Here is a 15,344-nt window from a genome sequence, read left to right as displayed (position 1 = left end):
GATCTTACAATCTAGGAACATTTACCTAAGCCTTCCCCTGATAACCCATGCTCCCAGATTCAATTCTGAGTTTGAACATTATTATTAGTCCATATTAGTGAGGCATTATAATGTTTGTCTTTTCATCTCTGGCTTATTTCACTCAACCTACTGTCCTCATGGTTCATTCACTTTGTTGCATACCTCACAACTTCATTCCTTCTTGCTCCTCCCTCATGTAAAAACATTCATATATTTATACATTGTGCTGGTTTGAACGTATTATGTCCCCTAGAAAAAAGCCATATTCTTTGATGCAATCTTGTGGGGCAGACATATTTGTGGGGATTAAGTTGGAATGTTTGGATTAGGTTGTTTGCATGGAAATGCACCCCACCCAACTGTAGGTGATAACTCTGATGAGATAATTTCCATGGAGGCGTGGCCCCACCCATTCACGGTGGGCCTTGGTCAGTGAAGCCATATAAATGAGCTGACAAATACAAGGAACTCAGTGTAGCTGAGAGTGACATTTTGAAGAGGAGCTACAACCAAGAGGGATACTTTGAAGAACGCACTGGAACTGAGAGAGGAGATTCAGCTTACAGAGACATGTTGGAGATGGCCTTTGAAAGCAGACTCTTGCTCTGGAGAAGCTAAGAGAGGACAAATACCCCAAGTGCAACTAAGAGTGACATTTTTGAGGAACTGCAGCCTAGAGAGGATCATCCTGGGAGAAAGCCATTTTGAAACCAGAAATTTGGAGCAGATGCCAGCCATGTGCCTTCCCAGCTAACAGAGGTTTTCCAGACACCATTGGCCATCCTCCAGCGAAGGTACCCGATTGCTGATGTGTTACCTTGGACACTTTATGGCCTTAAGACTGTAACTGTGTAACCCAAATAAACCCCCTTTTATAAAAACCAATCCATTTCTGGTGTTTTGCATTCTGGCAGCATTAGCAAACTAGAACATACATTTAATCACACCCATTGGCCACTCTCGGTTTCACTAAGTTATACAGTTCCAGTCTTTATATTCTATCCTTCCTTCTGGTGTCATATATACCCCTAATCTTCCTCTTTCAACCATATTCACAGTCATCTTTTTTCAGTATACTTACAATATTGTGCTACCGTCACATAGTATTGTGCTATCCATTTCTCGATCTATACAATCAATCCTCTAGAACATTCTATACTCCTTCAACATCAAATGCCTGATCTCTACCCTCTGTCTCCTGATATCTTCATTTCTACACTCTTCTCCAAACCTCTCTCTCCTGTATTTTCCTATCTGCCTGTAGCACTACCTTTAGTATTTCTTGTAAAGGAGGTCTCCTGTTCATGCAAAAGGAAATGGCCACTGGCTGTTGCCCTCAAGGGTGGGGAAAGGGCTTTCAGACCTGGGGCTGGAAACACAATCTCTGTGCATGTTTTCTCAGTCTCTTTGTCACTTACTAACCTGGGCCTTGAAATATCCTCCCCTGTCCACCAGATCTTCAAACAGGGTATTTCTCATTGCTGGGAGAGATTTTAAAATCTGTGTCCCTGGTGGGAAGGTTCCAGTCTGCTGATTTTGTGCCTCAGAGACTGAGTAAGGGGGAAGGGAGAGGACTGGCTGGTCCAGGACAGAAGATTCTTACCTGATATTTATCCTCTTTCTTCAATTCAGCATTTGCAGGGTACTTTTCCATCTATATCCTCCTCCAGAGTTTCAAACAATTCAGAATTGTCCTTTTTTTGGTTGAATTTCTGGATAGAAGTTTTCAGTAGCTGTTTATGTCACCATGTTGATGATGTCACCCTCCCTTATTTTAGAAAGATAGTTTTGCCAGATATATTATTCATGGTAGAAAATTTTTTCACTCAGCACTTGAAATATGTTATCCCATTACCTTCTGGCCTCCATGGTTTCTAATGAGAAATCACATACTAATCTTATTAAGGATCACTTAAATGTGATGTGTTGCTTTTCTCTTTCTGTTTTTAAAATTCTTTCTTTTTCTTTGGCATTTGGCAGTATGATTATAATTTATCTAGGTGTGGATCGCTGTGAATTGATCCAGACTGGAGTACACCGAGCTTGTTGGATCAGCTCAGGGTCTCACACAGCTGCAATCAAGGTGTCAGTCAGTTTTCCTTTCTAGAGCTTAGGATACTGTCCTAAGTGCATGGGGTTGTTGGCAGAATTAAGTTATTTGAGGCTGCAGAACTGAGGGTTCTGTTTTGTTGCTGGCTCTTAGCCAGGGGTTGCTCTCAGCTACTAGTGGCTGCCCACAGTTCCTTCCCATGTGGCCTTCTCACAAGCCATTGAATGGACTCAGCTCCTTTGTTGACAATTGGCTATACATGTATGGACCCTAAATTCTATTCCATTATTCTATATGTCTATCCTTATACTATTATGACACTATTTTGATTACTGAAGCTTTGTAGTGAGTTTTGAATCGAGAAGTGAGACCTCACACTTTGTTCTTCCTTTTCAAGATTGTTTTGGCTATTTGTGGACACTTGTGATTCCATATACATTTGAGAATCAGTTCTATTTCTGAAGAGGCCACTGGAATTTTGATTGGAATTGTGTTGAATCTGTAGATTGCTTCTAGTAGTACTGACAACCTAGCAATATTAAGTCTTCTAATCCATGAACACAGGTTTCTTCACATTTAAGTTTTCTATAATTTCTTTCAGCAATATTTTGTTTTCAGTGTACAAGTCTTTCACTTCCTTGGTTAAACTTATTTCTATGATGTAGCTAAATGGGAAATTTTAGGTTGTATATATGTTACCAAAGTAAAAACAAACAAAAATAAACATATAGGACAATACAACACAAACAGGGAACTCTGTAAACAATGGGCTATAAGTAACAGTACAATTATAAAAATGTTCTTTCATGAATTGTAACAATGTTCCACACTAATGCAAGGTGTATGTTGGAACTCTGTATTTTATGTATGATTTTTCTGTAACTTCTCTAACTGAAAAAAAAAAAAAAAAGTCTGCTTAAGCCACCACCCTGCCAGGAATCCCATCCCAGAACAACGGATCTCTGCCCCGACCTCTCCCACTGCTAACTCGCCCACCACCCAGAAGCACCAGCACCCACCTAACCAGCCCCGCATAGCTGACCCACAATGGCCCCTGCTACGTGTAGGATTTCTGGTCCTGCCACATCCTCAGCCCTCTTAGGTGGGCTCGGTGGGACCCAAGACCAGAAGGAGGGTTTAAAAACATTTTCTGTTAAGAACCAACAACACCGAGTCTCCGCAGGAACGCCTGCCAATCAGGGGACCCACCAAGCACAGGCCTCACACCCTCTTCCTCAACTTGCTTAACTTGCCTTCTCCACATGGGGGCTTGGAAACATTTCCTCAGGCCTTCCTGGGCCTGTCTGGTCACCTGGATGTGTTCTGGGCCCAAGGGGCTGCACCTGGAAGGCTATGCGGAGGATCTTCTGTGCAGCGTTGTCCTCAGTCCATTGGAGAGGGCTGTGATGCCGCCGGTCCCTGGGCCCCCCATGGGGTTGGATGGGGTGTGCGGGGGTGTGGGGAGCGGCTGCAGCACCGTGCCCGACGCGAGAGGGAACTTCAAAAATATGGGCTGTTATAACCACCAGGCAATAGCAGGGAGTCCGGTGCAGGTCTGCCATGCGCTCCCCTGGGTCCCGGGCCATCTTGAGCAGTTTCCTCGCGGGCCTCACAGGAATAAGAAAATTTTGTAGTCCACCCTCAGACCTCCCAGCTGGAAGCAGAGCTGAGGACGGGCCTGCATTGCCTTCCCCGGGACAGCTCCCCGGGCCCGGCATGCCCTGATCTCATGAGGGTGACGCTGGCATTTCTGGAGTCCCAGCCTCGATCGGCACCCGAAGGGACGTGGGTCTGGGGGAGGCACCTCTTCCCACCACCTCACTCGGTTCAGACCGGGTCCGGCCTCGGAGGGCACGGTCACTTGGGAAACTTGATCCAAGCCCTTCTCCAGCTTCACCCCCACTGAACCAGTCACCGGGCCCTCTCCAACCTGGAACCCAGCACTCCACCTCGCCCTCGCCCTCACCCCGCCAGGACACTGACTGTGAAGCCGGACGGACCACATGGTCCCAGAGGGCGGCCCTGGGCAACCGATGGGACCTGGCATCTGTCCCCAGGCACCTGTCCCCCAGGTGGGACCCCAGACACCTGTCCACAGGCCCCTGTCCCCCAGGTGGGACCCCAGACACCTGCCCACAGGCACCTGTTCCCCAGGTGGGACCCCAGACACCTGCCCACAGGCACCTGTTCCCCAGGTGGGACCCCGGGCACCTGTCCCCATGTGCGACCCCAGACATCTGTCCCCAGGGACCTGTCCCCAGGTGGGCCCCCAGGCACCTGTCCCCAGGCACCTGTATCCCAGGTGGGATCCCAGGCACCTGTCCCCAGGTGGGACCCCGGGCCGACCCCCGGGACCAACCACAACGCGGCCGCGAGGTGGCGCCAGAGCCCGGGAGCGTGGAGTCGCGGGGCCGCCAGGGGCCATAGTGGCCGGAGGGTGCCCGTTCCCGACCTGTAATTATTCCGCAACGTGCCATGTAGTCATTTTTTAATCTTCTTTGGGGGCCACGGCTTATTTTGAGAACACGTACTCTGGGTCCTCTCGCCAAAGCGACGCAAATCGCCTTGTCTTTCTGGCCCCAGATATGGCTTCCCAGTCCCACCTTTCTGACCACACCGTCCCTCCCCTCTTGGCCACCCTCTTCCTATCCCTTCCCTCTGGGCCTCCCGGCCACTGCCGCCCCCCATCCCCCGGCCCCTCACTCCGCGGGCCGCCGCCACCCGCGCATGCTCGCCAGCCAGGCACCCGCTTCGCTCGGCGTGGAGCCCGGAACACAGCTTCGGGTTCCTGTTGTCCGCCGGAGGGCGAAGGGCGGCGAGCGCCCCCGGTGGGGCAGCGGAAGCGTGGGGGACCTGTTTGGCCGAGGGACGTGCTGCTCTCCGCGTCCCGGGTTCAGCCGCGTCTTCCACCATGTTTGTTCGAGCCGGGGCTCTCCGAGCTCTTCGCCCGCGTTCCCTCCGCGCTCTGTCTAGTGGGAGCCGCGAGGCAACCGCAGAGGGTGTTCTGCTCCTCGCCGCTCGTCGGCGAACGGCCAGGTACGCCCTGGAGCCTTTCGGCCCCGCGGGTCACAGGCCACCCCCGAGTCCTCTTCTCGGGTCTCCTGGGGCCTGCCTTGTAACCTGCGGGATCATAGATCATTGCTTAAATCTGAGGAAAGCGAAATCTCAGAAAGATAAAGGGACTGGTCCATGGTGTTGACAGAGAATTAACAGACTGAGCTACAAAGCAACAAAGGCGTTTATTTGGGAGTCTTAGAATTGCAGTTTGGGGAGCGTAGATGCAGGTGGCAACCCAGATTGTGTCTCCTCTCGGCGCTTCCGGGCAAGGTTGTTTAAAGAAAGACGGTTACTCAGGTGCTTGTGATTGGTGGATACTCCGGACATACCGCATGGCCTCCAGGTTTACTGAGTTCCTTATCTTGTGGTTTGTTTCTGGTGTTGGAATGACCTTCGGGTTTTGAGGAACTTGCTAATTAGGCTTTGCATACTTCGGCAGTTTGTGACATCTGGCTAAACTTTGTGTGAGAGTAACCTCCAGAATGACCTCCCGACTCCGTTTTAAATCTCTTGGCCGTAGTAACTGTATTTTGTTTTATTTCGTTTTACAGAGATTATCTGCAGACTACCTCTGCCGTTTTCTTCTGTTGTTTCTGTTACCCGCCGTGCCGCCTCCGTCTTGCGTCTGTCTTCTCGCCTTTCAGTTTATACAGGCTCCAAAACCGAAGTTGTTGCGTTTTGGTTTTGCTTCCGAGGCTTCTTTACTGTCTCGTTCTTGCCTCTTTAATTTATTCTTTAGCTCGTTATTGAGAGTGCTGATAGCTTGCCACTACTGGTGTTAAGCCCCGAATGTGACAGTCCTCTCGCCACAGAGCTAATAGTTCCACCAAGAAGGAAATACAAGCATAGTGAAGTAAGTGCTGGGATACAGTAGGTAACCGAGTGCTCTTCATTCAGTCAACAGGTAATTGCCTGGGAGCAAATAGGAGAGTTTTGGGGAATCCTTTCTGGAAGAGAAGTCAGATAAAACCTCAAGGGGGACCATCCGTTGGAGTTGCCAGGCAGGAAAAGGAGTTGTGGCATGCTTAGAATTAATTCTGCATATATGTCATGTTTGGTTAACTACATTCCTGAAGCAGGTTGGTAGCAGTGGGGATGGAAGGATCTGTTGGATGGAAAAGAAAAATTGTGCAGGTAGAATTGACATATGATGACTTCATGATAGGGTGGTCAGAGCAGAGATACCAACTGTTGTCTTGGAGGGTCAGAGCATCATTAATGGAGACAGAAGAGGATAAGGAGCAGGCTTTTGAGAGATTTTAAAATATAGCATGGTTTTTAGAGTACATATTCATGCTAAGAGGCCAAAACAATACAGAGAGGTGAAAAATATAAAGTCATTCTGAGAGGGGAGCTCTTGAATGTAGTTTTGGACGTCTTGCATTTGAGTGTGGATGAGATGCTTTCAAGGGAAATGAACTCAGGTGGGAGGTTAGGTATACAATGTTATTTTTTAGTGCTATGAGGTTACTTCCTATACATGATTTAACTGTAATAAATATAAATTACTTTTTGTGGTATTGTAACAGTTTTGGAAAGAAATATTGAAGTAAGGGTTATATGGGAGATTCGTTCTCCTGATTGGCACCTTTCCATTATAATACCTTTAGTAGTATTTTAACTTTCAGATGTAAAGTAATAATTAAAGCATTTTCCTAATTTGGATTGTACCATATGTTGCATGATATTATAGTGAGTGTTCAGAATATTGATTATGAGGATAATAGTTATGCAACTGGTTTTTCATTACTTTTTTTTTGGTACCAAATTACTTTATTTGAAGGAATGGTTCAAATGAAAGAACTTGGTGGATGTTGGTACAACTTATAGAAAAGGTAAAGGTAAACCCAATATGCATGCAACTGCTGTGGTGACCACGGAAGTCACCTATGGCTCTGGGGAAGACGGCATAAGGCTTAGCTCTCATCACTGTTTCCCAGAGTGTACTTGTCAAAGAGATACTCTGCCAAGCCAGAACCCGGGGCCCCCATCTTGTACAAGTTGGTTATGTAGTCACCCAGTTCTTTGATGGACTTCACCTGCTCATTCGGGTAATGAGTCTCAATGAAGTCACACAAGTGAGGATTGTTTTTGTCAGTGGCCAGTTTGTGCAGCTCCAGTAGTGACTGGTTCACCCTTTTTTTCCAAGTGTAATTCACACTCCATTGCATTCAGCCCGCTCTCCCAGTTGTCTCATTCTGGTTTCTTGATATCCTAAAGAAAGATTCGGCCACCTTGTTGGTTTTGCAGCTTCATAAGTTTCTCTGCATGTTCCCTCTCCTCATGAGACTGGTAAAGAAAATATTTGGCAAAGTTCTTCAAAGCCACATCATCACGGTCAAAGTAGTAGGACATTGACAGGTAGACGTTCAGAGGCATAGAGCTCCACGTTGCTCTGGAGGTTGATGGCGGCCTCTGGCGAGTCCTGGTTGTAGTTCTAGCACACCTGCGACAGGGACGTGGTCATCATGGTGGGCAGTTGAGGACAGGAGGCAGCGAGCGCTGGTTCCGTTCAAGCACTGTTGAAGCAGGAAACCCTGGCGACTCTCCACCAAGATGTCTTCATTCCAGTTTTTGAGTGTCTGATGTGATAGGCTTTGATGTCTTCATAAACAGATCAAATAGTTTGTTTCACCATTTTTGGAAATTGCCGTTTTTCTTCTATTAAGGGCCTAGGGCCCCAGGTGATACTTATAACCTTGAAAGGTTGGGAGTCACTGACTTAATCAGTGTCAGCAGCAGCTTCTTTTTGTGTGAAATGGGAATAATAAACTTGTCCTGTAAGATCGTAAGGGTTAAATAGCAAAAGTAACACCTGTGAGATAGTAAGGGTTGAATAGCATAAGTAACAGTTACTCAGAGGTAGTCCTCTGATGGGCAGCATGACTATCCCCTTAGGAACTTGTTAGAAATGCAGATTCTTCAGTCTCACCCCAAACCTACTGAATCAGAACTTCTCGGTGGGGACAAGAATCTGTGTTTTTCCAAGTCCTCCTGTAATTCCCATGCACATTAAAGTTTGGGAAGCACTACTCTAGCTTGTTAGCTCTGTAAAGGAAGGGAGCATGAAATTCATATTTACTAATATATCTCCAGTGACCAGGACAGAGTAGATATCATTTTGTTGAATGAATCCCTTTTTTACAACTTATACTTCCCTATTGAAACTAACGCATTCATTAGTTTTAAAAGTTCCATATGTTTGATCTTCAATATCAAATATCAAAAGAGGTTTTTCACTTTTGCAAAATAAAATTTCTACAAAATGTATTCTATTCCCCGCCGACCTCCCCCCCCCCCCAAAAATAGTCTTGCCCCTTAACTTTCTCTTTCTTTATATTGCCTCCTAAATCCCAGAGTTTTTGGGTCAGGCTCTTGTGTGTAGCTAGAACTACCTGGATGTGTATACTTGATATACTATAGTTGAAGATGTTCAGCTATTTCAGTTACTTAGCATTAGGAATCCTTTTGCGTGGGTCTGAATAGATATGCTCACTTACATTGTTCTTTTTCATAAATTTGTTTAATTTAGAGAACAGAATGAGAACCCTAACCACTCAGTCTTCTCTTTAGCTCAATGAAAATGCTGATCAGATTAGAATAACACCCAGGAATTCTTGTTTTAAAAGAAAGTAACCACTTTTTATTGCTAGAAACGTCTTTATTATTGTTTAATTTTGACTTTTAAAGAGGTGTTGATATATTAGGCTAAGAGCAAGACTTGAGAAGCAGTCATATTGGAGTTTGAGAATAATAGTTGCCATTTATTAGCCATGTCAGTGTTCCCCAACCTTTTTACTGTCGTAGAATACATAGAAACTGTCATTTGTACAGGACCCTTGGGTACATGGGGGGAGGCAACAGACTGGGGACCAAAGGGCTCTCTCAGCCCTCCTGTCACCCATTTGGGGCACACAGGCCTGTCTTGAGCCTGAGTAAGCTCTGAGCTACGTTACTTAACTTCTCTGATTTCCAGTTTCCTTATCTGCAAAGTGGGGGGTAATACGTATATCATGGAATTGATGTCAGTATGAGACAATGTATGTAAACTATGTTTTCACAAGGCTAGGGCACAAAGTATATGCTCAGTAAATAGTAAATTGTTGGTGTTATGGTTGTTAAAGAAAGCAAATGGAAGGGACTTGAAGTGAAAATTTGTAGAACACAAGAAGCAGTTTTGAGTTATTTGTTATTTTGCATTGTATTTTTCATTTTTTTCTTTAATATTTTTTTCTAGGACAAAAAATAATATCCAGAGATACTTTGGCACTAACAGTGTGATATGTAGTAAGAAAGATGAGCAACAGTCTGTTCCAACCAATGAGCTGTCCAAAGGAACGTCAAAGAACCAAGACAATGTAAAAGAGAATATGAAAAAAGACTTGTTAACTATTATTAAGGGCATGAAAGTTGAATTAAGCAAAGTAAATGTACAAACAACCAAGCCACCCAACAGAAGACCACTTAAAAGTTTGGAGGCTACAGTTGATAGGCTTCAAAAACCTACAGAAAATACCACAAGTAAGAGGTAAATTAAATTGAAATTTGAATGTTCTTATTTGAAACTAATTTTTGAAACTCTAGTAAGTTTTCTTTTTTAGAAATTTTTTAAAAGTTAGAATACATGAGATATTTAATCAATGAATAATCAGTTTGTAATATTTGAGAAATGCTATTGTTTTCTATGTTTAAGAAGGGATATCTGTAAAAAATCTAGAGAAAGGAAAAGAGTAGTGATCTAATTGAGAATTCAACACATCCTCTTAACATATTCATCAGTGATATTAACTGCTATTTAATTGCCACTTAAAGCTGTTAATTAACAAATACTTTTTGCAGTCTTATTTGAAGGTAGCTTTATGTCTGTGAAGGACTTACTTAGTTGAACTCTTCCATTTAAAAAATTCTTTCTAGGATCCAGTTTTAACATGTTAAATGCAAGTTTGATGATCGCTTCCTTTGACCAGTAGTTATCAGTGCTCTCATCCTTTTATATGGGTTCCTCAGAGGATTGTAACTACTTGTGCTTGTTAAAAATATATTATATTTCAGTGATTCTGAGTAAATGAGGGTATCTTACCATTGTGTCACAGTTTAAGTGCAGCATTTTGTTTTAGTGATAAAGTAATGATGTGTCTTACATCGATGACATCATCAATTCAAGTAACCAGGTGGTTTTAGGATACCCATCGCTGACTTCCATTAGCAGAACAAACAGAGATGTTAGATCCATGTCTTTCAGAATGACTTAACATTTTTATGGAACTTCCTGGTTTCGATACTGTATTGCGTTGTATCAAAAGGGCCTCTGGAAAATATAATTGGGAAGTATAGAGTAGGTTAATTGAAGCAGTAGTAACTGCCTATAATAGGGACCTCCTCCTCTTTTTAGAAGCAAAAACAAATAATTATAAATAAATATTTATTAATATATACACACACATGCATGTACTTAAATGAAAAGGTAATTCTTTTAATGTAGGAAAACATTTTTAAACCATAAAGAAAAAATAATCACTCATAACCCTATCTTTCTGAAATAACTTCTATTTATATTTTAATGTTCTAATTTTTTTCTGTGCTTACAGATATTCATAGTTATTTACAAAATTGAGACCCTTCTATTTTCTAACCTGATTTGTGCATATAGCAATTTATTGTGAAACTTTCTCCGTGCTAGTAAATATTTTGTACAGTACAGTGCATGTGGATATATAGCACAAGTTCTTTTAATCCACTGCTTCTAGCTAACCAACTTGTCATCTTAAATACTCCCCATCCCTCTGTTGGTGGCCTGCTGCTGGCGGGAAGCTCTGGGGCACTCTCACATACTTCTGCAATCGAGTTGTATGCCTGTCAAGAGTGAGGTTCTTGTGTGTTTTTTCTGTTTTTTAATTGTAGACCTTTTTGTGACTCACTGTGCTTTTTGTTATAATTATGCAATTTAATCAATTATTAAATAGTTAAAATGGTTTGAATGCTTTAGAAAGATTCAGTAAAGGTGATTTTTAAAAACTGCTTTCTGATTAGATGTGAATAAGACAAAAGTCTAGGAGAATCCTGCAATCAGATTGCTTTGTTAGCATTTTTAAGTTCTTGCTCCACTTTTCTAGTTTAAAGAAACCAAAATTGGATGTGTTATGGGTTTGGTATATATAAAGATATGTCTTAAAACTCCTATTAGCAAGCCTGTGTTCAAAGAAGAGGCTTTGGCCCTACATCAAAAGATTGGTGAATAGGTATGTTTGTTTGAAGTTTTTTAAAAGAAGTGTCTTTTACTGTCATCCTTGACATTACTGTCATATTGGAACCCTCATTGATGTAGTTACCATGGCTGCATAACAAATCACCTCAAAACTTAGTGGTATGAAACAACCAGTTATTCTGCTCATGGCTTCCATGGTCTGCAATTTGGACAGAGCAGAGGAAAGGCTATTCTGTGCTCATGATGTCTGGGACCCCAGTTGGCAGACTTGGGAGTTTTGGGGCTGGAGTCATTGTTAGATTTGCTCGCTCATTTGTCCGGCAGTTGATACTGGCTGTCAACTGAGACCTTAGCTGGGGCTGTCAGTGGAAACCCCTGCATTTGGTCTTTCTGTGTGGGCTGGGCTTCCTCACAGCACAGTGGCTGGGTTCCAAAGGCAGGTGTCCCAAGAGAAAGTTGTTTTGTTTTATTTTTTATGGCCCAGCCTTGAAATCAGATTGGACACTACCACCTTCATTTCCTGTTCCACATCGATTTTCACAGGGTACTTGCTCTATTATCACTGCCTCTGCTGAAATCCCACCTTCATGGAGGAATGTAGCAATCTAATTTTAAGACTGTGATTGGCCTTGAGAACCCACATGGTTGTCCCTTGAAAGCCCTTCTGTTCACAGTGGTGCTCTGGCTTTCGGATGCTGGGAACCAAGATCTTTGGGATGAGTCCATCTCTACACTGAGCTCCCTAGGAGAGGGTTCTTAGAATCCTGCTTTGTGTTTGAAAGGCTTTTGGGGGCATCTTAACAGAGATCTTAGCAGCATGGTCATTTTAGATCCTATTTTCATACAGTACGCTGGATGTGATCTCTGTCTAGCAGCCTTTTTAAGTTTTAGCATCATCTCCTGTCTATAGGGGCTGAGAATGAGGAACTGTTCTATTTTTGATCCCAGCAAGTACTGGCTTCTTTATATGGAACATTCTTACTTAGCTCATTTCTCCCCTTTCACATTTTCCATGGGCAGCTAAGAAGCCAGGAGGCTTCAGCACTGCTTGGAAATCTCCTTAGCCAGATCATCCAATTCATTAAGTATATTTCCTACTTTCCACATTACCATAAGCAACAGTGTTGTTAAACAAAAGATCCCATTCTTCCAGCTCCCGGTAACATTTACTTTGCTTAAAGCCCTCACTGACAGCTTCCTCTAGGGTCATCGGGGTACCAGCAGACTCGGTGAGCCCTCTAGGCTTTCACTAACACTTGCCTCAACATCTTTTCAGCCTCCACTCACTGTCCATTCCCAAAGCCTTTCCCATATGTTTAGTTTTTCTGTCACAGCAGCACCCCACATCCAGGTACCAAAATCTGTTTCAGTTACCTGTTGCTGCATAACAAAACAACCTAATGTTCAGTGGCTTAAAACAATGACAGAATTTATCTGTACTTGGGGCTGGGTGCTGTGGGCTGGCTTATCTCTGCCCCACTCAGCCTAGGTGAGGGAAGGTTCATCTGAGAGCTGGTTCACATTTCCGCGGGTTGATGCTTATTGTTGGCTGAGACATTGGTTTGGGCTCTTGGCCAGAACACGTACACATGGCCTCTCGTATGGCCTGGGCTTCTTCACAGCATGGTAGTTGGTTTCATGACTCAGGGAATTGGGAAGCCCAAGGAGAGGGAGAGAGATGGGAGAATGGCTGGTCAGTGAAACAGTCAGAACACACACATTTACCAATTAAGTTTGCTGTCTTATATGGGTGTTGTTTGTGGTGCCCTAAAACAATTACAGTGGTAACCTCAAAGATCACAGATCACTGTAACAGATGTAAATATAAAGAAAATGTTTGAAATATTGCAAGAATTACCGGAGTGTGACACAGAAACACAAAGTGAGCACATGCTGTTGGAAAAATGGCATTGAAAGACTTGGTTGACTCGACAGAGGGTTGCCACAAACCTTCAATTTGTAACACTCGTAGTATCTGTGAAGTGCAATAAAGCTAAGTATACCCGCAGTCTGTGAATTATAGGGTAGGTAGATTGTTAAAGGATAATTTAACATGCTTTCATGACTTTGTTAGAACCTATGCAGATAGATCCCTGAATGTAAAAATCATCTTATTTCACTGACAGAGGCCAGTGGTTCTCCCACTATTTGAATTAATTAGCACATTTCAAGTGATAAAGTCAGAGACCATGACTGTGAAGGAAATCATTGATGTAAAATGCCTGGTTCTAGAGAATGAGTGCTCATCCATGATCTTTGCATACCCTGATTAAATACATATAATAATAGTTACAGTTTGCAAATAGTTTCTGAAAGAAATACAGTGATTTGAGGATAAGGTTTAAGCTTTTGTTGCAGATAACAGTTTTGTAAGGAGCGCATTTTTTAAGACTAATTGTTTTATTTCCCCTTTTTATTCTCCTGCTTTTCTTCCATTCCCATTCGATTTTAAATCTCCCAGGTCTTGAAGTACTTAAAATCTGTTCACCCTTTTTGCTGCTGTGAACAACAAAAAAGGTTCCCCCCAACAACTTCAGGGATTTGAGAATTTTGATTTGCATATTAAATAACAGATTATAGCAAGCCAGATGTAGTAAAACTTTAGCAAATCTCAATGAGTTAAAAAAAAAAGTTGTAAATAATAATTTTATGTCTGGCATATTTTTCTATTAGCCTAATTTACTTAGAAGTAGCCGTTTTTTTAGCTTTTTATTGTGGCAAATTTCAAACATATGCAAAGTAAACAAAATAGTATAATGAATGTCATTGTACTTGTCACCCATCCTCAACAATTATCAGCATTTTGCTTTTCGTGTATCATCTCTCTATACCCACTCCCCATCTCCTACTTGATGATTGTGATTTGGGTTCTTTTCTTCTTTGGGTGAAATTTACATACATTGAAATATACAGATCTTAGCTGTCAAACCCTAACCCTAAGCCATGTGACCCCACACTCACCAACATGACAGCACTCTCGTTTTCACCTCTTAGTCTCTTAGCCTTCTGTCCTGAATCAACCATGGTTATGATTTTTAAAATGTTTGATTAGTTTTACCAGTTCCAAAATGGGAGATAAATGCATTCCATATATGTTCTTTTGTGTGCAGCTTCTTTCAGTCCAGTGTTTGAGGTTCATTCAAGTTGTTGGCATGATCTGAGTTGTATCCCATCTTATGACTGGATCACAGTTTTTTTTACCATTGTCCTGAGACATTTGTGTTTCCAGTTTTTGGCTGTTAGAATAAAGCTGCTGTGAACAAGTGTGGCCATTTTTATATTTGCTCGCAGCATGTATTGTCTTTGAAATAAAATAGCATCCTATTAAATATTCCATGAATTCAAAATTTTTGGAGCTAAAGCCTCACATTGTTCTGAGTTAATATTGTGCTTCAGCAAGTGTCCATTAATGTTGACCTTTACCGTTTCAAAGTTTATATAAAATTAATACCTAATGCCTGAGAATTCTTGCTTTTGTCAGAAATTGATTCAAGTGATGCTTCTGTGAACAGCAAGAAGTGTTCCCCCCAAATCATTTTACTTTTCACTAAACTGATGGAATGATAAGTGATGTTTGTTTTTCCTTTCTCATTTGTGTTTCATTTTCTTTTCAGAAATGAGTCTCTGAGTCCTGAGTTAGTGGCAGCTGCATCTGCTGTTACAGAGTCTCTCCCTTTTGACAAGCAGATGACCAAGTCAGAGCTGCTCAGACAGCTACGGCAGCATGAGGAGAAATGGAGGGCTCAGAAAGATGAAGAAAGACGGAAAGTTAGGTTAGTGGCATGAGTAGTTCTCTCAGTGACGCTTCAGTCTCAGAATAGACCATTTTCATGTGGTTGGTGAGCAATACATATTTAATACATACATTTGTATATAAAACACCCTGCAGAAATAGAATTTTAGCAATTTTTATTAAAACACTTTATATCTTAAGACTGTAGTTTTTAAAAGTGGTGGCTCCACTTTTCTTATAAGAAGTTATGTAATTTCTTGTCCCTGAAAAAAAAGGTG

General features: G+C 42.6%; 1 protein-coding gene and 1 pseudogene across 1 annotated transcript in view; one reads left to right on the top strand and one right to left on the bottom strand.

Annotated features, from left to right (window-relative positions):
- Window positions 1-3,800: 3,800 nt before the first annotated feature.
- LOC119507442 (28S ribosomal protein S31, mitochondrial-like) overlaps window positions 3,801-15,344 on the top strand; it is a 29,084-nt gene continuing 17,540 nt past the window's right edge. Inside the window, exons 1-6 of the mRNA XM_037800604.1 lie at window positions 3,801-3,860; window positions 4,046-4,143; window positions 4,226-4,525; window positions 4,814-5,107; window positions 9,366-9,656; window positions 14,948-15,106. Coding sequence (XP_037656532.1) covers window positions 3,801-3,860; window positions 4,046-4,143; window positions 4,226-4,525; window positions 4,814-5,107; window positions 9,366-9,656; window positions 14,948-15,106 — 1,202 coding nt within the window. The remainder of the gene's footprint in view (window positions 3,861-4,045; window positions 4,144-4,225; window positions 4,526-4,813; window positions 5,108-9,365; window positions 9,657-14,947; window positions 15,107-15,344) is intronic.
- LOC119507178 lies at window positions 7,045-7,691 on the bottom strand (annotated as a pseudogene).

The sequence above is a fragment of the Choloepus didactylus genome, chromosome 12 (assembly GCF_015220235.1).
Source record: "Choloepus didactylus isolate mChoDid1 chromosome 12, mChoDid1.pri, whole genome shotgun sequence".
In the NCBI taxonomy this organism is placed as follows: Eukaryota; Metazoa; Chordata; class Mammalia; order Pilosa; family Megalonychidae; genus Choloepus; species Choloepus didactylus.
The sequence above is the reverse complement of the archived record's forward strand: the minus strand, read 5'-3'. Positions and strand labels throughout refer to the sequence as shown.